The sequence below is a fragment of the Lissotriton helveticus genome, chromosome 1_1 (genome assembly GCF_964261635.1).
Source record: "Lissotriton helveticus chromosome 1_1, aLisHel1.1, whole genome shotgun sequence".
NCBI lineage: Eukaryota > Metazoa > Chordata > Amphibia > Caudata > Salamandridae > Lissotriton > Lissotriton helveticus.
In genome coordinates, this window is record NC_136057.1 from 1,103,401,830 (window position 1) to 1,103,427,242 (window position 25,413).

Genomic DNA, 25,413 nt, shown 5'->3' on the forward strand with positions numbered 1-25,413 from the left:
CGGACTAGCCGTAGCTGGCAACCAACATTTCCCCAGTGCGCCGGAGGGGTGGGGGCCGGTTTTCAGGCCGTGGGAGGGGTTTTGTCACTGAGGGGACGGTTTTGCAGCAGTGCTGCAATATCGGGCCCCAGTAACAAAAGCGGGAGCATCCTCCCAATCCCCACCCCAGTAATTGGTCGAGCACCAATCTGCCAGGACGGGTCACTGTTCCCAGTCCGGGCCTGCTTGGCTGGCAGTGTGCGGTGATGGTGCTCGGCTGGTGGAGTGCATGGGTGGCGCTTGACTGGTGGTGTACATGGATATTGCTTGGCTGACTGTTCATTGATAGCATTTGGCTGGCAATGTATGTGGTTGGTGCTTGGTTGGTGGTGTGCGTGGATGGCCCTTGGCTGGTGGTGTGTGTGTATGGTGGTGTACGTGTACTGACTCTTGGCTGGTGGTGTGGCTTGCATGGATCCCCCAGCGTTTTCTTACCCAGAATCCCCCGCAAACCTCAAATTTACTTAAAATAGTCACATTTTTGTGTGGGTTAGTTGTAGGATCATGTGCAGGCACACATTTCCTACTACCCAGCATTCCCCTTGGTCTCCCGAGAAAAATGATATCTCACTTGTGTGGGTGCCCAAAGTAGCGTCAGCCTAAAAACGTATAAACAAACTGCCCTGTTGGACCCACTTTGGGCTCCCCTCAATTTTTACACGTTTTTGGCCCTTCCATGTCATAGGCAATTGGCCCATCCACACAAGTAAGGTATCAGTGGTTGGGAATTTGTGCTGTGTGGTGATCCACAACTTTCCCACACAGACAGTAGACGACAATGTGACCTCTTAGCTAAATTTGAGGTTTGCAGCAAATTTTGGGAAGGAAAATGATGGGGTATCAAAGCCAGCCACACCTCCTTGGACTCCCACGGGTGTCTAGTTTTCAGAAATGTCTGGGGTTTTTAGTTCCTCTTGATGTCTGCAAACCCGGGACCAAAAACACTGGTGCCCACCTATCTATCACAAAACAACCTGGTGTTTCAAGGGGGTTACCTGGGTTTTTGGTCCTGGGCTCAGCACCCATCTAAGGAAACCTACCAAACGAAGACATTTCTGAAAACCAGACACCCAGGAGTCCAGGGAGGTGTGGCTTGTGTGGATCTCCCAACATTTTCCTTCCCAGAAACCCCTGCAAACCTCAAATGTATCTGAAAAAAATCACATATTTATCAAATTCCTGTGTGGGAAAGTTGTCGGATCACCGGGCTGACACAAATTTCCTACCACCCAGTGTTCCCCCAGGTCTCCCGATAAAAATGGTACCTCACTTGTGTGGGTAGGCCAAGTACCCGCGACAGGCAAGGGCCCAAAACGTAATGTGGAGACATCAAAATTACCTTTCACAAAACAACCTGGTTTGGCAAGGAGGGGCACCTGGGTTTTTGTCCCCGGGCTCGGCGGCCATCTAGGTAAACCTACCAAACCCACACATTTCTGAAAGCTAGACACCCTGGGGAGTCCAGGGCGGTATGGCCTTCATGGTTTTCCCCAACGTTTTCCTACCCAGAATCCCCTGTAAACCTCAAATCAAAATTAAGCACAAAAAAATCATTTTCCCACACATTTTTGTGTCTGATCACTGTGCCTGCACAATGTCCTACCACCCAGCGTTCACCTCGGTCTCCCAAGTAAGATGATACCTCACTGCCGTGCCTGGGTCAAAATCCCAGGTGCACCCCTGTGGGGGGTTTGCGAAGGATTCTGGATAACAGAACCTGGTGAGAGCCACACAAGTCACCCAATCCTGGATTCCCCTGGGTGTCTAGGTTTCCCTAGGTGCCAGCAGATCTAGGGTTCAAAATCCACAGCTAGACACTTTTCCAAAAACTAGTCCTTTTTCACTGTAAAAATGTGGTGTGCCCACGTTGCGTTTTGGCCCGTTTCCTGTCATGGGAACTAGGCCTACCCACACAACTGAGCTACCATTTTTATCGGGAGACTTTAGGGAATGCGGGCGGGTGGAAGGTTGTGGTTCCACGCAGATTCCAGAACTTTCCATCACAGATATGTGAGGCAAATAGGTTTTTTTAATGGGACAATGTTTGCAAGGGATTCTGGGTAACAGACCCTAGTGAGAGCCACATAAGTCACCCCATCCTAGATTCCCCTGGGTGTCTAGTTTTAAAAAATATACAGGTTTGCTAGGTTCCCTGAGCTAGTGTCCAACATCAACAGCTAGTCATATTGCGAAAACGGTCAGTTTTCACTATAGAAATATTATATGTCTATGTTGCGTTTCGGGCTGTTTCCTGTCGCAGGCACTAGCCCTACCCACACAGGTGAGGGGCCATTTTTATCGGGGGACTTAGGGCAGCACCGAATTGTAGAGCAACTGTTATTACCTATTGCCTTTCTATGCATTTCTGCCTTCCAAATGTAAAAAAAAATCACTTTGAAAAATGTCCTATAATTCACATGCTAGTATGGGTACCCACAATTTCGGAGATGTGCAAATAACTACTGTTTGTTCCCATTTCAGAAATACATAGGTGTCCTCTGTACCGATTTTTCACTCTTTATGTTTTACCAAATGAATTGCTATATACCCAGTACACAATGAAAAACCATTGCAAGACGCAGCTCAGTTATTAGCTCTGGGTTCCTCGGGTTCTTGGTGAAACCTACAAGTCCTATATATCCCCACAACCAGAAGGGTCCAGCTGATGTAACGTTATATTGCTTTAAAAAATCTGTCATACTTAGAAGAAGTTACAGGTAAAAAGATTGGCACACATTGCTGTTTTTTTCAACTCATTTTCAATATTTCTTATTTTCAACTTTTCGTTTTTATTAAAAAAACCTTGAAGGATCTACACAAATGAATCCTTGCTGAATTCAGAATTTTGTCTACGTTTCAGAAATGTATAGCTTTCTGGGATCAATTATTGGTTTCACACCCATTTCTACCACTAATTGAAAGGAGTTTGAAAGCACAAAAAGTAGCAAAAATAGGCTATGTACCAGTAAAATGACAAAACTGTGTAGAAAATGTTGGGTTTTCTGACAAAAGTCTGCCTGTCCCTGAAAACTGGGAATATTGTGATTTCAGCACCACAAACCCTTTGTTGATACCATTTGCAGGGGGAGAGGGGAGGACAGACTCTTTCTTCTGCAGCACTTTTCCTCCATTTTTATAACATAAAAAAATTTAAATTGCTATATTTTGGCTAATTTCTGAGTCTCCTCCAGGGGATTTCACAAACCCTGTGAACTTTTAAAATCCCCATGATGTTGGAAGAAAAGGACGCAAATTTGGCATGGATACCTTATGTGGACAAAAAGTTACTGGGGTCTAAGCGCAAACTACCCCAAATACCCCCCAAAAAAAGGTTTAGCACAGGGAGGAGGGGGAAGCCTACCAGCGAAAGGGGAAACAAGGTATAAGTGTAATTCATTCTGTGAATTTTACACTCCAAACTGTGTCTCACAATAACGTGGTGTGTATAGTTTTAAAAGAAAAGTGGGTCATCATAAGAGAAATTACAAGATAAGCGAAGTGCAGAAGGTGAAAATAGTAGCTGAAAAGGTCAGCAGGTGCTTGCTGTGTTTATCTTAAGGTTATGTGCGAGTGAAAATTAGAGAATCAAAAGGGGGAAATAGGACATACCAAATGTGGGGATCAGTCGTGAGCAAAAGGCATGTGATTCAAATTCTATACTGGTAAAGGGTTCTCGGGAGTTATGATAAACCAGCCGCCTTTAAGGGAGGGAGGAGGAAAAGTGATTTCAATGATTAAAACAGGAAGAGTTAAAATATCTTAGCAAAGTGAGTATATGCTGAATCAGTAAGGGTGTGAGCCAAAGGAGATTGATGTGTTGGTTGCTTTACGATGAAAGGAAAAGATAGAAGCCCTTGAGAGGCAGGGACTCCAGCAGCCTGCATGTGTAGTGTAGTATGATGATTACAAATGTTTAAACTAAGCAGTCATTTCAGTGTTGCATACATGATGCTAAATGTGATGTAATAGTGATAAAGTGGTTCATATTCTTTTAATTTTAAGTGGCTTACTAGCGGATTCTCTTTATTAGACTATCCTTTTGCATAGAAAGGAGGTTCTCTGTGCACTTCTCAAAGTATTTGGAGAGTGCCACGGTCCTGCTAAGATTTGTAGGTATGATGTCTGTGTTGTCAGGGTGTTTTTTTTTTCTTAATTTTACTGTTGTACATATTTTTTTATATCCATTATTCTAGTGCGGCAGTGATGTCCTTGGTATAATACGGTTTTGAAGTTCACACTTTTTTTTTCAGCCTTGATTCAATTTTAATAACAGCAACATTAAAAACGCTTTGTAAAAGATAACTTTAATATTTATATCACCATGTTTCTACATGGGGAAATACCTGATTCTGTGTTTTGGAGCACCAGGTAAGCTGAACCTTTCTCTGTTACGTTATTTAATAACTAGGAAAATATGTTCTGCCTATTAAGGTCAAAGTAAGGTTCTTGGTCCACTCTTGAATCTGGAAGATGTATTGATTTGAACAAGAATTGGATGTTCTAATTGTTTTGCAGATTATCAACTACTTACCAACAGTGATTTTACAGATAATGAAAATTCATATTGCCCTTCTTACTAGGTTATGCAAGTAGGAGGATTATATGTTAAGCCATATTCAGTTTAATGGATTAGACAAAGTCCTCTGAGGATATGCTTTGTTGGTGGGGAATGCTGGCAATTATATGCAGATTCTTGTTTAAATTAGTCTTCCAACAGTCCAAGAACACATCATATCAGCAATAAAAAACAAACTTTGTCAAAGCCAAAAGATCTGGTCTAAGCCTTTGTTTTGCCATGTTTTTTAATAAAACGTTATGGTTTTTGGAGCTGACTGGCCCTCATCAAAATACAAACACATTGGCTAAAAGCAAAATTATTTTTTGGTCAAAAGGGCACACAGTAGTCCCTGGCACTAAAGGAAACTACTTGATTTGTGGATGTGCTCCTTAAAGTCGAATGCTGTTATTCAAAGTCAAATTAGCCAACAGCTGCTGTTGACTGACCCATTGCCACTTTCTGTGCGCTGTAGTTGTCGGAAGACAACAAATAAATGGCTCCACAATTGACAAGTGGATGGAGAGAGCTGTCTGACTCCCCTTGTAAGTACCTATATTATATTTACAGATTTAGTAAAGTCAAATTTTTTTGGCTAATGACAGACCTAATTATGATTTTGGGACAGTCAACAATATAAGCAAAATAAAGCAATCAAAAAGAATAATGTATTATTTTTAAGGAAAAACAATCTGTTAGACGGAAGTCACATTGAACTACGCTGAATAAAACGAAAAGGAATAAATTACTGTGCATGTACACCCCAAACGTTCTCAAGTCTCAAGCTTAAACACTCTGCCCTCTTGCCGATAAACATTTGTGTCAATAAACATTACTTGTTAAATTGCTTCATCTCTATTGCTTTTTCACCAATATGTGTGTGAAAACCACTTGCAATATTTTACTGTTGCACTTTTAGGAGGAAAAATGACGAGATTAGTGTTTTACAATTGTTTTGGTTCAGATCTTTCTAAACGCATTAATATTTAAATTTTATGGTTAGGACTGGAAGGTGCATGTCCTGGGATCTCTGTACAAGAACATCCATATAGAATCTCGCCACCAATGCAAAGCTTAGAAAAATATGTTCCAGTCATTTAATGGAGATGGCCTAGCTGTTGACTTCATATCGGGTATAATATAATTGAAATAACAGAAAATAAATTTGCTTAAAAAACGGAAGTATACATCAGATGTAATAAATATTTCTATAATCGGCCAACAGCTTCCCTGTGATTCTAAAGGTCTTTCAGTTTAGCTTAAATCAACTTATTGTAGCATGTTTATTTGTTCAAGCCTCTGTTGGAAAGCTCCTATTTTCTTAATGTAGTAACAAGTAACTGAAACGTAAAAGACCCCCAGCGGGATTTAATCTTGAAAGTGGGATGGCTTCACCACTGCATATCAAGATGACTTGGGGACTTCTTCTCTTTCACATTCGCCATTCATAAGAGTAATAGTCAAGGCAGCCCTCTTTCCCCTTTTCTTTTGGCCATTGAGCCTCGCTCAGCCTCTGTATGTCATTCAAACCTCATTAAGTTGATGGTACACCCACTGGGATCTCCAGGATTAGGCTTTATGCTTCTGCATACTCTGATTGAAACCAGGTATTTTGTCTATCCCTGATGAACCATATAGAGATGTCTTCAGTCTTTTCAGGATATAAGATTAACTAGGCGAAGGTTAAAGCTATGTACCTCTTGGTGTGTACCTCAAAAGCTGGGGTGGCAGCATATATTGTGTGGCATGCAAACTCTGAGGTCTGGTGGTGTTTGCTTGATTAGAGGCTTGAGTGACAAGGCTGAGCTTAATTTGGAACTTCTAATAATCCAACTTGCCAACCATTTCTCTAGGTGGTTGGGGCTAAGGCTAGATCTTTGAGGTAGAGTATATGTGGTGAAAATGGTGGTGACATCTTTCAATAAACGTGTTCAGCCTAAAGGCACTCAACCTTTCATAGGCATATTTGTCAGACAGTGATAGTTCTTTTAAAATCTTCATTTGAAGTAGGAGCTCAACTACACACAAAGTATGCCAGGGGAACTCTTGCTGTCAAATGAGTTATATCATCTCACTCTTTCACAACCCATCACTCTATCCCAAACCCACAGGTATGTTAATGGACTTGAAAGGCTGAATGCCTTGAAGTATGAGAAAGCTCTTTTATTGTCTAAAGTTTGTCATTTTTAGATTCAACCTCACGGTTGCCCCGTTGGAGCCCAATATGGATTCCTACCTCTGTGAAAATCGCTTCCATTTGACCAGTTGAGCTACTTAATTGAGAATAGCATGCAGAAAAGATGTGTCATTCTGAATTTCATAAGACCTCCTATCCCCCTCCCAAAAAGAAAATCTGGTGCAATTGACTGCTGCTGGGTCTACATACATTTAGGAATTGTAATGAATGTTAATGCAATTTCACTCCCAGAGGATATAGAATTGAGGTACTTGTAAGCTTAATTGCAGGAACTGTTACAATACGAGCTTCTCTTAGAGCCCAAAGATCACAAAGGGCTTGACTTTCTTTGACCTTTTACGTACTCACTACGGGAACTTATGGTAAGCAGAAACATGGCAATCTACCCCTCTGCAGGCTTCTGATGAACCTTGTTATGTCAGAATCTGATCTGTTGATGACTTATTCCATATAGCTTCCATAATATTATCCTTTTCTTTGAGATGGTTTGGTTTGCATGGCAAGAGCAATGTAGAAAATGTGCAAATGATATCTATAATGAGATAGCGGTAGGCTTAATGCTGGCTTTTGAATACACCACTGCTTGACTGCATTGGCAGGAAGATCTGTTGTGCCATCAAGGGTCTTCTGACACTGTAAGAACCACGAAATTCAAAAGTAAGGGGGGAGGTAGAGGAAAGAACAGCTAGGTTCGCCCTCCACAGCAAAGTAGTAGTCAAAAAACAATCCGAAATATCAGATCAAAAAAACCTAGCTCTCAAGAAGAGTCACTTTCAGCATTGGATGTGGCTCACACAAAGGAAGAAGAAAAAGGGGAGGAATATCCTTTTTCTTTAGTCTCCTCACTCTTACCAACCCGCTGCGGGTTGAGGCGTACTACGACTTGCGTCACTACGTAGGAGCACTTTTTTTAATTGAGGACGATGTATGGTGTCATGTGAAAAAGGAAGTGGGTGGAGTGGTGTGAATTAAAAATATCCTACTAGTGGGCGGGAAAGACTTTATTCGTGCTCCTAGTAGATATATTAAAAGTGGGGTGGTTCTCTAGGTGAGCTGGTCCCATTATGAGATAAGGACCCTAGTAGAAAGCCAACTAGTTTCGAGCTGTACCCCTCGGCTCTTCTTCAGGACGTCACAGGGTCCAGCCCTGTGAGTACCACTCCAAAAAAGTGAATCATATGCCTACCAATGAGCATGTGCTAATATTTATACATACGACTCTTCTGCTATTCAGTGGCGTATCTGTAGGAAAAAGAACAGTGTTAACGTTTAGACTCCAGAAAGACTTCCAGGTATCGTATTGCTTTACTGTAAACTAAAAAATGAGCTGGTTAGAAGTGCCTATTTGCTCAATTATTTGGCGCTCGTGAATATGTCCCTAGAAGGAAATAAATGTTAAAAACACCGTTTTTACATGCACCGTTTAACCCTCGTGTTTTCCTGTAATTTAGGAGCTCGAATGCGGGAAAAGAAATATATACAGATATACACAATGACCACGAAATAGTGCAGTGCCTATGGACAACACAAAAGACAGACGCACAACAGGGGTTAACATACGTTTTTTAAGGCTCTAATGGGCCTCTGGGACATTCAAGGGAAAAAGAGGAAGTCCGTGGAACCATCTGTAAAGTTAAATGGTCGAAAGTTAGTTTAGCGCGGATCTTACCGGTCCAGCCAGGGCGTGCCATGTGTGTATCAAACGCGGACACCCCATTGAATCCGTGCGGTTTACAAAACAGGAAGGGTCTTACTTGGTACGGAGCTCTTCCTAGCTGTTACACCTAATCGGCATCCCTCAAGACCGGCGGATGCCGTCTCAGTCTCAGGCGCTCGATATGAAGCTTTTCGAGTTGCCGCCCAGCTTCCAGTGGGAGACTGGACCGCGGGTAAATCTCCCAAATGGCTGCCCTGTTTGGGACAAACCAGCGTCCATCTTTGAATACTCGCGAGGGAATACTTGTGCATTTTAGACTATGAGAGTCACTAGACCCCAGAAAACAAACAACATGGACACAGTGCGACACAGATATATTTATTTACAGTGTGTTAGGTGGGTTCTTCATCATTACACAATTACAAAAATGGTTATTGTTACAGTTAAATTGCCCGTGATGGTTTAATTTGAGGTGTTGCCACTAATAAATTCCCAGTATGGTTAGGTTGGGAATGGTTATTATAAGAGAATTGAAGGTTAGTGATTAAAGTTAATGTTAACTTATCATTGTCTAGCCAAAAGACCCCATGGAATGGCATCATTCAATCCGTGGGTATCAGTCTTGAGTTTGTACACCCAGCGCTGTTCCTTCTCCAGAAGGCGTTGTTCCAGGTTGTCCTGTCCATTTAGATGTCCCAGAATTACCCATTTCATGTCGTTAGGTGTGTGGTTCTTTTCAATGAAATGAGTTGTCATTTTTGTGGTGTTCTTTTTGCATCTTATATTGCTTCTGTGGTCCACTATCCTTGTACTGGCCTTCCTTGTCATGCCAATATAGTGTAGATTACAGGTACAGGTGATCATGTATACTACGCCCGTAGTATTACAGTTAGTGAAATTTTTGATTTCCCACGTCATTTTGTTATGAAATTCAATTTTCTTTGTCACACTCGTCAAATAACAAACACTGCAATCACTACTTGGGTAGTGTCCTGTGGGTACCGTAGTGATCGTTCTTTGTTTTGAGTTCCTGTTCTCCACTTTAGGGCGGGTATGGACAAGGTAGTCTCTCAGATTTTTACCTTTCTTGTGACTGAACATTGGTTTTGGTATATTTAGATTCCCACAATTCAGAGTGCGCCAATGTTTTTTAACGGTTTTGGTCACTCTGTCAGAAGCAATGTTATATGTCGTGATACAGATAGGTCTTTTTTCGCCTGGTGTGCCCTTGATCACCTTTGGTTCCAGTAGTGCCTCCCTGTTGTTATTGGCAGCTCTCTTTTTGGCTTTTTTGACCAAACTCTCTGGGTATTGTCTGTCAATACGTTTTTTTGTGAGGTCATTCGCTTGTTGATGGAATGCGTCTTTTGAGCTGCAGTTGCGCCTCAATTTTAAAAACTGTCCGAATGGTAGGTTCTCTTTTAGTTGTCTCGGGTGCAAACTGTCGAAGATTAAGAGGCAATTCCTTGCAGTGGGTTTAAAATGGGTTGTGGTACTTGGGGAATCGCCAGTTGCCATGATGTTCAAATCTAAGAACACTAAGTGTGACCTGCTCATAGTATGTGTGAATTTAAGGAAAGGATCCTGGTGGTTAAGCCATACTACTGTAAGAACCACCCCATTAGTCCTAGAGTGAGTGACCAGCTGGGCTCATAAAAATGTCCAGTCTTTAATCCCGTGCCCAGAAGTGGGCATGTCTCCTAGATTCCTTGAGAATAGAGAGTTCGAATTCTTTCCTCAAATGGGCTTATTGCTACATAATGGCAATTCTGATGTATGCTACAGGCATGATACCCCCATGCTTCTCGTGTCTGTTTTCAGAAATATTTTTAAAGATTGCAGCATTTATGATAGATTTTGGAATAAATTTTGCATGTACATAATAGATTCATGTATCTGAATAATGATTTAGATAAGCCTGTTAAGGGTATATTGTTTTAATGTAATATCAATTCTGCCTCCATTCAATAACTTTAAATACAATTAACTTGTATAAAATTTTAGCATTTAAGTATGTTTTACTATTTTTACTGCCTATAATCGTTTTCACTGTTTATTTTTCATAATTGTGTTCCATGGTTAGACACTAACAGGTAAATGTAATTATATTTGCACTTGCAGGTGACTGTTCCGAAAATCAAGAGGAAGCCAAGCAGTCAACTGAAGAAGGGGGAAAGTGGATGCTCTTCTCCAGAGCTGGATAACCAAGACTCATCTGGGAGTGAAGGTGGGTTAAAGACTGCACCATTGCAGCAGATCTCTGGTGTCCCTTAGGCGTTAAAGAAAATGTAGCGCTGAATGTGTTTTTTGGGCTTGATCTTAAATCATCCAGAGTGTCTTAAGATCTAGCCCATAAGCATGGCAAAATCCATTTCCAACCTGAAGGTATTGATCTTCCATGATTTCTCAAAGGTTGAGATTAGTTCCTTAATCCAACATGGCAGAGTGTGGTCTACTTAGAAGGTGGGGGTCTAATTCATCACTTCATTAGCCACCAATACTACACCGTTACTGTCATCATTGTCTCTGAACAAGCAGTGATTACCCCCTTCAACTCAGCTGGGGATACCACCAGTTTCAAAGTCAGAGGGTCAGTGGAATTGTAAAGGAGAATTAGGAGAGTCCCTATGTTTGCATGTGTCTGCTATCCAATGTGGCTATTTCTCACTACATAACCTTGATTTTAGTGGTAAATATGTATGTTCTTACTAATGGGTGTTACATTATATTTTCCTACTTCACATAACTGTAACTTAGTTTTATTAGTAGGGGAGGACTGTTTGACTAAGTGTACCTTTTCCTACAAAGTCTGGTCAAGGGCTCATCAACCTTGACCCTGGCCCATGGACCACCTGCTAAAACCTTTAGCCTCTCGCTTTTCTAATTGCAACTTTCAGGTTCTACCTTTGTTTTTCCGTGCTTGGCAGTTGGCACTACATCACCCAGCTTATGTGATGAGTGTTGGTAAGAAATTACACTGTAACCTGGTCACCTGAAAGCTTCAACACCTTTAAAAGTGCAACATAGCTGTGTGCTTACACATTCCTCTTTAGCCTCTGTAGAGGCCTGTAACTCTGCCCATTATATTTCTCTGCCTTGTCTCTCTTGGTTTGTAACAGTCAAATTCATATCATGTCTCAGAGAAGGTTGGTGTAGTGCTAACAACTTGACAGAAAACAATTTCATCATGGCCAAGCAAAGTTTCATTAAAATACTAGACAAACGTCTTGAACTTTGAGAACATGATTTATGAAACTGGCAGAATCCATCAATGCCTCCAATAAACATACGTAGCTCCCCTTGGATTAGTACAATCTATGTATAGTCTTGGCCTCAAAGGTACCCTTGAAAGAAGCAGTGACAAGGCTCTAGCTGGTCATATACCTGTCTCGCTTGCGGGTGTGTCTGTCATTTCCCTCAGTGATTTCTTGATAGGCATAGTGTGGAAGATCGAGAAGTGCCTGATACTCATTACTTGTAACTCTACCAAAGAGATTGGTTAAATCTTCGACCGCATCCCTCTGGAGGTGATGGGACAATAAACCAGCAGCGTATCTAGGACTTTAGGTCATGACGTCTTCTGGTTACCTCTTGCTGAGTCCTTGGCCTCCCTTCTCTAGAATGCCTAATGGAGCCTTGTTGGGTTACTGATAGAGATGGTAATTGCACGTAACAAGGTTAAGCTCATAGAAGGCTGCGTTGAGCTCTGTTGTGTGCAAGTAGAAACTGGATAGGTAGACTTTTTACCCCACTGATAATGATGTGTTCAGAATAGCCCATATCAATTCATGGTTTGCAGTTTCCCATCTCTACAACCTATTTGTCCATCTTCTAGGAGAATGTTTGAACTCTTGACAGTCTCAAAGACATGGTTTAAAGATCACTTATGAGTAGAGTTCCCCACCATTTCACCAGGCAACTTCTGCCACACGGGTGCATAGGGTGGTGGGTTTGACTTAGTTGTTTACAAATTGAACACCGGTCAGTTACCTATATGTAAAGGCATCTAATATGAGACTGCAGCTTGTAGAGACCTTTGATTACCCAAGTCTTGCTGTTTGCTCTTAGTTATTTTAGGCAACCCATTAATATACTGAGAGATTTTAATATCTGGGCTGATAAAGAAGATCGTCTGTGGCTGAATTCTTTTTTTAATTTCTCTGAGGATCTCGGGTTCAAACAGTTGGTTGGGGAACTCGCCCATAAGAAACGCCATACACTGGATAAGAATTTACCAGCTGATAATAGCCATACTCTAACATTAACACCCAACTCTTAACCTAGACTCACCATGCTCTTATCTCGTGTTTATTTAAACACTATCCTGGGATTTCTTATGCAGCTAGAGGAGTTAGAGTTTTGGAAAGATCTAGAAACTGATCTTGTAAATGTTTAAGCCTCATTTGATGGAATACCTAACACCACATTCTTCGTTACAAGTAGAGGGTTGTTTAGAATTATTAACATTCTCATTGTTAGTGATATGCAATCTCTTGACCCTTGTAAAAGTGGTAACTGTGAAAAACTAGACCCTCTCACAAGTGGGAAAGACATCTATTGAAATAGACAAGCAGCCAACGCCACCCCTCCATGAATAAATAGCAGAAAAACACATACTTGAGGAAAATAAGGAGGTGGGCCTTTCCCTGAGGAAGGCTTTATAGGCAAGATAAAGAATCTGCCAAGAAATTGTATTGTGCCCATGTCTTACACGTTTGCAACCGGTCCATTAATATCAACAGACAGATTATTTTATTTAGATCTGTGAATGAATATTCTGAAGTAGCTTGTGATGGAGTATGAGCTCAGATGACATAGGAGTTTTTGTGCATAAAGTAATATCCATCATAGTGAGGACAGCTGTAGAATCGGGTGGAATGAGAGGCATAACTGGTCTTAAGATCCAGAGTTACTGATGGGTTTGAATATTTTAGTCCTATGGACTCTGCCAGTTAAATGGAAGAAATGATTGCTGGTATGATTTGTTTTTATCTCCATCTCTAAATGAACCATACCGCCCCAATCCAGTTAAAGAGCTTAGTCAGTCCTTCTCCAGTATTACAGCAGAGGTCTATCATCATTGTTCCTTTATGTACAGAAAGTTCATGTGCATGAAATTTATACTAGATTGCCCCAATCGACATTGAATCAACTTAGGTTTCATTAAATAGCTGTCGTAAAGGCCTGGTTCGAATAGTAGTATCAATTGATTTAATCACATCCAGGCACTGATTGTCTAGAGGTTTGGTAATGTAAATGTCCTGTACCTAGGGCTACCGGAATATCGATTGACACAGCTGCAGGTGGCTCAGAACGCAGCAGCAAGAGCAATACTCATGCTTGGCCCAAGATCACAGATGTGTCCACATCTGAAATCTCTACATTGGCTGCCAGTTCGCAAGAGGATCCGTTTTAAAGCAATGGTCCTGGCTTTTTAAGGCTCTCCACGGCACAGGTGGCGTGTACATCGGGAAGAGAGCCCAGTTCTATTGCCCGCACCGAACATTGAGGTCCTCAACGCTACAGTTGGCACGCACTCCTAAATATCACTGACCGCGGATAGGGGGACTCTCCTTTCAGGTGCAGGCGGCTCAACTTTGGAACACCCTGCCTCTGGAACTGAGAAAGATGCAGGACCGCCTTGTTTTTAGGAAGTCATTGAAAACCTGGTTATTCCAGCAATAGTATCTGACCTGGTTTCAACAGCATATGGCCAACTCCGTCACAAGGCTCTCAGCGCCGGGACACTCTATTGAGTAGCTGTGCGCTTATAAATACTTACTTAACATAACATAACACATCGCATTGTGGCAAAGGTTCAAATGAATATAATAATGTGTATCATGGTATGGGGGAATGTAATAATTAGGTCTATATGTTTTTCACTATGTGACTAGGTTTTTAAACTATTCCATTAGATGTTAGCAGATGTTCATACTTTGGTTACTCTTCTTTTGTCTAAGATTGATAAGTGATTAAATAAATTGATACTGCCATTTGAATCGAAACCTTATACTGCTCAGACTTGACGGCATCGGTGCAGGTAGCGGGCGCGACCTCGAATACCTTCCATATTGGACGGGGCACCCGCCAGGGGTGCCCTCTCTCGCCATATCTGTTCGCCCTCGCCATGGAACCTCTTGCAGCATGGGTACGCATAGACGCGCAGATGAAGGGGTTTGAGTGGGAATCTGGGCCGTCCGATAGGATTGCTCTCTATGCAGACGACGTGCTGTTCTTTCTCACGGACCTCAATAGATCGGGCCCGAGAGTCCTTGAAATTATGAGGGTGTTTGGAGAGGTCTCGGGGCTTCACCTTAACGTGAAGAAATCTACTCTATGGACCCTGGGAGGTGGCGTGGCGCTGGGTGACTGGGCATCGACTCTACAGGAAGCGGTGGGGGGCTTTAAATACCTCGGAGTATTCTTAACGGATATACCAGGAGCCTCGTGGGAACGCAATATCGTTCCGGTATGGGACAGGGTTCGGTCCGATATGAAGACATGGTCCCGCATGCCCCTGAATTTGTATGTTCGCTCGGCCATTTTTAAGATGGTGGCCCTCCCTCGTCTGCTCTATCAGCTACAGAACCACCCCTATCCCGTCTCGCCGCAGTGGTTTTGTCAGGTCAATTCGGCACTGGGTCGCTTCCTCTGGGCTGGGGGTGCTGTCCGTGTGGCACTTCGCACCTGCTTCCTTTCCACGTATTGTGGTGGCCTGGCGTCGTCGGATATTTTATCTTACTACCAAGCTTCCCACTTGTTGGTGTTAAATGAGTGGTGGTATGGTGATCTATGCCCTTGAGAGGTATTTGATGGAACCCGATACTTAACATACGCTGCTATACTCGGCGGGAAAGAGGAGGAGACTCCCGGTGGTTACACAGGTGGTATTCCAAATATGGCGCTGAGCGCTTGGCCGCATGGGATGGTGGAATAAGCTGACGGAGGAGACCCCACTGTGACATAATGGCCGCTTACCGGCTCTTGCGGCCTTACAGGGGTTTCGCGGCTGGGACGCGATGGGGATCTCGGCGCTGGGTCATGTCATGAAGGGAACGACCCTTAAATCATTCCAGGACCTGAGGGACGAATACGATATGCCTAACACTCAATTCTTTAAATATTTGCAGTTTCGACACGCTATCTCCCCTGCCCTGGAGGGACTGGACTCCCTGCCGGAGTTCAGCCCTTTGGAAGCTAAGTTGTTTATGGGGGAACTAGTAGAAAAGAAAATATCCCGCATCTATCAGTCATTAGTTATTCACTGCTCCCCCTCTCTGGATAACTTACGGTCTACCTGGGAGAGAGATGTAGGAGATATGGATGAGGAGGGTTGGAGGGAGGCTCTTGTGGCCCGAGGGAGGCGGCCATTGCTGTACGACTGCGTTTTATCCAATTTAAATACCTGCACAGGGCTTATTACACGAGAGAGAGACTGTGTCGGGCTGGTTTGATTGCCTCCCCTGACTGCCTGAGATGTGGCCGAGATGTGGGCACGTTTGTACACACGGTATGGTCCTGCGGGGCATTGGAAAGATACTGGAAGCATGTTTGGGATTGTTTGGATGAGGTGCTGGATTGGACGCTTCCCCGTACACCGCAGCTGGGCCTTTTGCATGTTTTGGAGCAGGTGGGTGGCAACATCTACAAACGACACTTACTACTCCTGGGCCTTGTGGTGGCTAAGAGGGACTTGGCCCGAGCCTGGAAAAGCCCTCGAGCTCCCCCGTTAGAGGCCTGGAAACAGGGTTTGGACTACTATATGGGTCTGGAACGTCCGGTATTTGAGGCCCGGGGCTGCCCCAGAAAGCACTACAAAACTTGGAAGAGGTGGGCGGACTACAGGGGGCTGTGGCTAGAGCCGCCGATGCGACAGGATGTAACTGATGAACAACTGCTTTGAGGACCAGGGCGTTGGTAAGAGTGTATTGCCTTTTTCATACGGACTAATTTATCAGACGTGGATGGACATCGTGAAAGGGGCTAGGGGGGGGACCCGGGTGGGGGGTAGTTCTTAAGGGGTGGGGTGAATAAGGATTGTTCAATATTAATGAGTGATATTGCTTTCTATATTGATTGCTTTTATCTGTATTTTGATCTTATGCTCACGGCTCCTCCGGTGTTCGGAGTACTGTGGATTTCTTGCAATCTTACCTAACACAACAATAAAATTTGTTCTAAAAAAACAACCTTATTCTGCTGTTTGATGTAATCTAATTTGATTCATGCTCGATTGAGGAATTCCTATGTAAATTTGTTTTGTGTTATATTCCTATCCCTGGATATAATTTAGGGGCGAACACAGTTGTTAAGATAAATCTGACAGAGACATCTAGCTGCAGATTCCTTACTTTTGAATTTCCCAGGCGTGAGACTGGAGCCAGAAGCCTTTTCTTCGAGCAATTCCCCTGTGTGCCGGTAAGTGGCGTCAGTCGGCTCTTTAGGCATCGTCTGCGTTGTCCACCCTGGAAGTGATGTACGCACCACCTATATAGGCTCCCCACAGTGGCGGCCAAGACTAACATCTTGATGGAGGTGCTACAGCCAGGACCTTCCTCTTCAGAACCCTTGCTCCCATTCAACGAAGCCCTCACAGATGTCCTTCTGGGAAACTGGTCCAAGTGCTGCCACAGGTCCGGGAGTAGGCCCGGCTGTCCTCTCCCAAGCAGTATCAGACTGGAGAGGTGCAGCAAAGTCCTCCATGCGATGTTGTTTAGACACAACCAACTCGGTGGGCAGAGCAAGTTCCACGACTTTACTGTTAGACGCCACGCCTGGCTGACAACATCTGACTTTTCGGGGGATGTCCATGCCTCGAACATGAACATACCCTTTGATGGCACATGTCTCTTCGAGACAAGGCAGTCACGGCGCTTGAGTGCTTTAAGGACTCACAGACTATAGCCAAATCCTTGGGCATCTCAGCTACCTCTGTCCCCAGTCTGACTTTCGTGGCTATGGAAGGGGCTTTCAATTACGCCAACCCTGTCCCAGCAATGAGCCGTGCAAGTTCTACAACCCAAGTGTGGGCAGGGGGACAGTTCATTCCAACCAAAAGGGTCAGGTAGCGAGAGGTCCAGTCATACAACTACCACCCCGGCAGCTTCAGCCTCCAAGCTCTCCTAGTTTAGCCCTTCCACACCATGGGCATCCAGTTGGTGGCAGGATCAGCCATCACCTCTACTACTGGCAAAACATTATATCAGACAGGTCGGTCCTCCAGATCATCCCCAGGAGCTACTCCCTCCCCTTCGAGACTGCGCCTCCCTCCATGCCTCCTTCCTACGACCGGCTGATGGAGGATCGTTTCATTTTGCTCCAGGAGGAAGTCCTGACTCCTCCTATAAGGGACCCATAGGGAGGATTCTGGCGCCAGTAATAGGTGGTGGTTCCTATTCCTGCTACTTTATGATCTTGAAAAAGTCCAAGGGCCTTCACCCATGTCACATTAGCTCAGGTTCTGTCTGCCTTGGACCCTGGAGACAGGATGGTAGCGTTGGACTTTCAGGACGCCTCTTTTCATATCTCCATCCTGCCTGCCCATCGACGTAACTTGCGGTTTATGGTAGGCCACAAGCACTTTCACATCACCATGCTCCCCTTTGCCCTTACCAGCACACCTCGGGGTTCACCAAGGTGGTGGCAGTGGTCGCAGCTCACCTGTCCAGATCAGGGGTGCCAGTCTGCCCCTATTTCGACGACTGGCTGATGAAGGCGGGCTACCCTTAGGCGGTCGTCTCCCACCACCAGACTACGGCAAACCTTCATTCTCTGGGGTTCACTATCAACATGCCAAAGTCACACCTGACTTTCTATCACCAACTCCCTTAGGTCAGTGCAGATTCAGGCCCATCCTCCAGAGCAGAGAGTCCAGGGTATTCGGGCTATGATACTTATGTTTCAGCCTCTATCCTGGATTTCGGTGAGAATGACTTGAAGGGTGCTGGGCCTTATGGCCTCCTGCATCCTGCTGGTGACACATGCCAGATGGCATATGCAGGCTATGCAGTGGAAACTGAAGCTCCAATGGGCACAGCATAAGGTGAATCTCTTCGACATGGTTCAGAAATCAGAGGGAACTGCAGAAGACCTGCAGTGGTGGCTAACGAACAACGATTGGGTTAGAGGCAGACCCCTCTCCCTTCCCCCCAGATCTCACAGGAGTGACAGATGCTTCACTCCTGGGATGGGGCGGCCAACTGGGAGAGGTGGAGATGAGAGCACTCTGATCTCTGGTGGAATCCAACCTCCACATCAACATGCTGGACCTCCGAAAGATCTGCTTGTCGTTGAAAGCATTTCTACCCTCCATCAAGGGAAAGCTAGTGCAGGTGTTCACAGACAACACCAGCTCCTTGTGGTACTACAACAGGGTTGGGTGGGATTATGGACCCCTTGTCAAGAGGCCCTGCATCTCTGGACATGACTGGAACAGCAGATCATATCCATGGTGGTTCAACACCTGGCAGGTTCTCTGAAAATCAGGGCAGATTAACTCAGCCATCGAGGCCTAGCAGATCACGAATGGCGTCTCTATTCGGAGGTGCGCAAGGTCTCTTTCAGCCATGGGGAGAGCCATCCCTTCACCTCCGCCGAGAGAATGCAATGTCAGCAGTTCTGTTCGCTGGAGTTTCCAAGGCAGCTCTCGTTTGGAGACTGTTTTCATCTTGAGTGGAGATCAGGCCTCCTGTACACCTTCCAATCCATATCACTCCTGCCTAGAGTTCTCAAGAAGATCAGGAACGACCGGGCCCAAGTCATTCTTGTGGCTCTGTATTGGGCATGGAGAGTCTGGTATCCATAGCTTCTGCAAATGAGCATTGATCCTCCGATCAGCCTGCCCCTTAGGCAGGATCTTCTGTTGCAGCAGCAGGGGAGGATCCTCCACCCGAACCTATCAACTCTGTCTTCTTACGTGGAGTTTGAGCAGTGGCAGTTGATAGCTTTCGACAGTCCTCCCGAAATCTGTAATGTTATTCTGCCGGCCAGGCTGCCCTTCACCAAAACTGTATACGGCTGCCGGTGGAAGAAATTTGTAATATATTGTACAGAAAAGTCTGTTAAGCCAATTTCTGCTTCCCTTGCTGGTGTTTTGCTTTTTATTTCGGCCCTTGCCCCACAGGGCTTTGCTCTGGGCACTGTGAAAGGGTATCTTCACCGTTGTCTGCCTTCTTGAGGCTGCCAGACCAACCCTCTTTATTTAAATCACCCATTGTACATAGTCCTGAAAGACCTTGTACACAGGTTCCCACCTGCCCTTTTCATTATGCCTCAGTGGGACCTTAATTTGGTTCTCACTTTCCTAATGTGCTCTCCTTTCGAACCCTTGCATAATTGCCCCCTCCGGCTGCTGAACATAAAAACAGCCTGTGGTAATTACTTGTGCCAGGAGGGGATCAAGCTGCAGGCTTTATTGTTCAGGCCTCCCTTTTTGACAATATTCCCTGACAAGTTGGTGCTTCGCACTAGAGCCTCTTTACTCCCAAATTCATTAACAACATTCCATGTGGGATAATCTGTCACCTTGCCCTTTTTCTACCCTCCTTCGCATCCCTATAAAGAAGAGGAGTGAATCCACCATCTGGACTAAAAAAAAACGTTGTCTTCCTACCTTGACCGCACAAAAGAGTTCCGGGTGGATGACCAACCCTACGTTGGGTACATTAGAGCTAAGAAGTGTCGGGTGGTGCCGAAGAGGACTATTTCCAGTTGGGTTGTCCTCTGCATCAAGATTTGCTATGCTCTGGCAAAGAAGCAGCCACCTGAAGGCTTAAGGGCTCATTCCACCAGAGCTATGGCTGCTACCACTGCGCTGCAATGTGGATTCGCAGTCCTTGACACCTGTCAGGCTGCAACATGGCCATCCCTGCACACGTTTACCAAGCATTACTGCCTCTACAGTCAAGTCCACAGGGACGGCCATTTCGGCTGCTCCGTTCTTCAGGATTTTCTATTTTATGTTTGTCTGCCGTCCCTCCTCCAGGATGGTATTGCTTGGGTATGTATTTAGAGGCAGTGGTGTAGCAAGAAGGGGGCGGTCCGCCCTAGGCGGTACGAATTTGGGGGGCGATGGTTGACACCCCCTTACCTGTGGCACGGCAGCCCCTGGAATCGCCAGCACCTCCTGTTCTTAGATTCGTCTGCCGTGGGCAGCAAATGCAGGGGCTGCCCCCTATCTACGCCACTGTTCAGAGGTAAGGAATCTGTTGCTAGATGTTTCTATCAGATAAACGAGTTACTTACCTTCGGTAATGCCTTATCTTGTAGGGACATTATCTAGCTGCAGATTCCTTACCGATCCACCCATCCCCCCCCTGCACTACAGACAGGTTTCTAGGGTCAAGGCTCACCTCTTTCAGAGCCATGGTTTTCAAACTCTCCAATGTCAGTACACTTCATGGCTCTGCCCTTCTTGCATGGAAATTTGTCAAAAAATAACAGACATCAGTGTGCTAAGGTGGAGACTGTATAGGTGACGCGGATGTCACTTCTGACATGGAAAATGCCACACGGAGCCAACCAATGCCACCTACTGGTGTGCTGGGATATTGCTGGAAGAAAAATCTTCCAGATCCAGTCTGACGCCTGGGAAATTCAAAGGTAAGGAATCTGCGGCTAGACCATGTCTCTACCAGATAAGGCTTTCCCAAAGGTAAGTAACTTGTTCAGCAAGCCTGGGTCAGACCTTTACTCAAAAACCACACCATTTGAGCCAAATTGACTGTGCTAATTACAGGCATATAGTTGAGACCCTCTCTCTCTCCCCAGTGAATACTTGCGAAGCAAATGGTAGACCAAGGGTAAACATTCATGCCTGTTCTACATGACCTCTTTACTGCGTTTAATAACATTGACTGTAGCATCACTTGCACCCAGTAGCTGGTCTTTCCCCCATGTTTCTCAAATGGCCATTCATCACCAGTCTACCGTCTTAAGTGTTTTTGAAAGGGATGTCAGTTTAAATGATGCATTCTATATGTGCAGTGCCCCAAGCTCCCTCTTCTCACCTCTGTTATGGACACTTTCCACAATTTGGTAGCTTAAACCGTAGGGTTAATCAAATATTCTTACAATACCCAATTGCCGCTCCCATGAGCAGTGATTTAGTGGCAACTCTAAGGTTCTGGTGAGAACGATGGTGGTGATCCAGGAATGGAATTGTGAAAATGGATTAACATTCAGTACCAACAAAACTGTTGCTACTGGCAGCCTAGCATCTGCAAACTAAGTAAGCCTTAGTTTTACAAGTTTAAGCCATTTTAAAATCAGCCTTTCTTGGAAGTTAGAAACTCTTAAGGTTGCGTTTGACAGCGATCTTGGAATGGAAGCATGTCAGCTGTTTGACTGAAACATGTCATCACATTCACTTGCTCTCGGTTATTCTATCTACCAGACAAAGATTGAGCCACATGTGAGCTATAGTATTACAGGTTTATGGCTGAACCTCTGTGGAGTCCTGTGTGTGTGCGATTCCAAAAGGTATGTATGTATTTGAGCTTGTAAAGCGCACTGCTACCCGTCCATAGGTCTCCTGGCGCTGTATAACTCTGGGGAACCCGTCCTGGCTTTCCCTGTGGGATGGTCCCTGCTGGGAGTCCCCAAGGTGGAGCCAGGCATCCCCGGAATTGATGGGGCCGTTGTGGAGATTAGGTAAGCTAATGCCCAGAGTTGCCGAGTGGAACCCCTGATTAGAGTAAGCACCTAAGCGAGAATTATCGAGTCAGCTGACCAAGGTCCACGACCCTGCCGCGTCGGGAATTGAACTCTGGTCCCGGGCCGACTTCTGCTCTCGGGTCTGCCGCCTCTAACCAGTGAGCCACACCACTCCAAGGTGCTGGGCCACAAAAAAAAGACTTTTTTGTAGCACAGTTTTTGGCCAGATCAGTGCAGCAATAGCACATCAGCCTGATGCTTCGCAGGCTTCATTGGCTCCCAGTGGCAGAACAAATTACATTTTGGACTCCTGCTATGTTTTTTTTTTATTGTAGTTTATCGTGATGAAAATTGGAAGGAGTTGGTTGAAAGTCTACAAACCAGTACTGTTTTGGTGGCAAGTTACTTAGGTTAGCAGTTGCACTCTGGTCGGCTAATCATAATCCAGTGACCTATTTTGTTGAGCAGCATTTATTTTCTTTGTGGCTTTTACTGGTGAGGAAATGCACAAACCCTATCCAAAAAGAGTAAGGCATATTGGGTCTTTAATGAAATTATGACAAATGAGCATGCTCATAAGCGGTGTAGTTGTAAATTAGATTGATGGATTCACTCATCCAGGTTCTAAGCTGCTCTCTGTTCTGTAAAAAAAATGCTGGGTAAAGAATGACACTTAATTTTCTTTGGCTTGAAATATTTGTGGTTTTAGCTCATTCACAAAATATCAGTGCCCAGCTGTGTATATCTAAATGGGATAACTAAAGTTCAGAAGTGCATAGAATTTAAACAAGTTCCTTGTCTATGCTTATTGTTTATGAACACTGTGAAAAGGATTTTCCCTAACTTGACATGTGGGTGTGTATGTGGATTCTACATGTTTAGAAAAATATAAACATTTAAAAAAAATTTTTTTTTTTTGTTCATGGTATATATTTTTCCATTGTGTTTATTTTTCATATGGACACTCAGTAAAAATAGGGACAAGAAATGTACTTTCTGACTTCTTTAACGGAAGCATATCTCGATCATGTATGAGTAGACTAGGAGGTGCAGGTAAATCTGGGAAATGCTTTAGAAGTGTTTGCAAATACCCAAAAAGATATGACTATGTTGTTTGTCTCATTTGAGTTGCGTTTTTTAATGCCTCTACTGACGCTTTCCAGGGAACTCCCATTCTGTACAGCTAGATGACACTTAAATATACAAAGCTATGCACACTTGCTACAAAGCTATGCACACTTGCTTGAGTTTCAGCTTTTTTCGTGTATAGGTTTCGCACGTGTAAAAGTCTTTGTGCCTCAGACACATTGTTTCTATTATATAACATACGATCAGCTGAATCAAGGAAGCACCCCACTCACTCCAAAAGATCCATGAATAACAGTCATAGATAATGGAGGCAAACCAACTGAGTAATAAGAAAGCAGAAAACCTAATACCACCTGTGACTTTAACAAGTAGAGGTGATTGAGTTGCCTAATGCAGTTATGGGTCTAGCAGTCCCTGGTCATTTATGGGTAGCAGACTATCTCTGACTGCCAACTTCACAGCCTCAATGCTGTGCTATTTTTGCCTAAGCAAAGAGCTGTAACTCGTGCACATCGCAACCAGTTTTTATTTTTATTTGTTTAAAGAAAGTTACCTATAATTCATGTACTCACATACATAAATATTCCCCATAATATGCTACGGAACTCTCTGTAGTGACTTGAAATAATATTGAAAGAGCTGTATACTTTATGTAGCCCATTCACCTAATTATATTACCTAAACTCTGGCCAATGCGGTGAACTGACTCGTGGTCCACCTCTCCACAGAGCTGCTCAGATTTTTGCAGTTTAACATATTGCTGAGCAAAAAGAACCTCTATACTGGGGAGAGTGTCAATTCATGAAATTCGAAACTATACTTACAGGTCTATAACTGCTTCTTCAATGTTGGATCGTTCTTAAGTGTACTTCCTTGAATAGTGATAACCATATGAGTAACATTATAACGCATAGTATAACAAAGTTGTAATGAGGCTTACCTTAATTAAACATGTTGCACGGCCCTACTTGACCCACTCCTGTCTCAGATGTCTTCTGGATATCGATGCAGTCATGCTATCTAATGGTGTGCATTGAAGACCATGTCTCTGCCTTATAAATGTCTGCATTAGGCCTACTATAAAATAGTGCAGTCGTGGCCGTCTGGTGGGTGTAGGCTTGGATGTTGCTTCTGATATGTCCACCAGACTACTTTTGCCGGAAACTGGTGCATGTAGAAATCCAAGATGCCTTGTTTGGACAAGGCTGACTTTGTTTGCAGTGCTATATGATGTAACAAGTTGATCTGATTTTCTGAAAGTCTTTGTCCCATCATTTTAGAATTTCAAACATTGTTTCAAGGCCAACAAGTGTAGACACCATCAGCCATAGTGGTTGGCTGCAGGAAAAAGGGTGGAAGGTGAATATTCTGGTACAGATAGAAAGGTGACACTACTTTGACTTGAAAGTCTGTCTGTTGTGACTATAATTCATGTTTCCTTAATCTTTTGATGCGGACAGTTGATTGGATAATCCCCCACTCTCCAGGCCAATATGTTGGCTACTAAATCAGTTGTTTTCCATGACAGCCTTTGCAGAGTGGATCTGTGAATGGGCTTAATGGGGATTTTCCTGAGTGCGGTAAGTAAAATATTCAACTCCCAGGCAATTAACTGCTTAATTTTTGGTGGAAAGGCTTGAAATGGTCCCCTCATGAACTCTTTCAACATGGAGAAGGTGAACAAAGTGTTTAAAGATATCTGGAGATTGTGGCCAAATAAACACAAATGAAGATATAGTATATAACAGTAGGTGTAGTAAATAGGGCAAAATGTCATGAGTATGTATGTATGTTCAAAGAAGCTATGTTATGACCCACCTCACAATTATACAACTGTTTCCATTTCAAGGAGTATGTTTTAGTTGTTTATCATATGCTTCCGCTATTTATAATGGTTGTACAGTCAAGTGGAATGTTGAGAGATTCAAATTCTAAGTCTGTAGCAGCAATGTGGCTCAACTTTAGGTTATCGTGCAGCACCCGACTATGGTCTTTGGACAGAAGGTAAAGGTCGACTCTACACATACACCAACATATCCCACTGATGGACACACCAAAACTGCCTACCCCAAGCTTGAAATAGAGGGTTCAGCTTGCATAATTCTGTAGTTTTCAAAGAACTGGAGGGCTAGATTGAAGGCATATGCATAAATCCCTGACCAGGAAATTGAGAGCATTTTCTTGTCTTCCGGTACCACCACCTGCCCGCATAAAGCAGGC

General features: G+C 44.0%; 1 protein-coding gene across 6 annotated transcripts in view; it reads left to right on the plus strand.

The window, feature by feature from the left end:
• The window catches only part of OSBPL8 (oxysterol binding protein like 8), a 1,077,846-nt gene that overhangs the window by 1,038,164 nt on the left and 14,269 nt on the right, over window positions 1-25,413 (plus strand). For all 6 annotated transcript variants that reach the window (XM_078678323.1, XM_078678342.1, XM_078678332.1 and 3 more), the window contains one exon: window positions 10,570-10,675. In XM_078678323.1, the coding sequence (XP_078534449.1) occupies window positions 10,570-10,675 (106 nt within the window). The remainder of the gene's footprint in view (window positions 1-10,569; window positions 10,676-25,413) is intronic.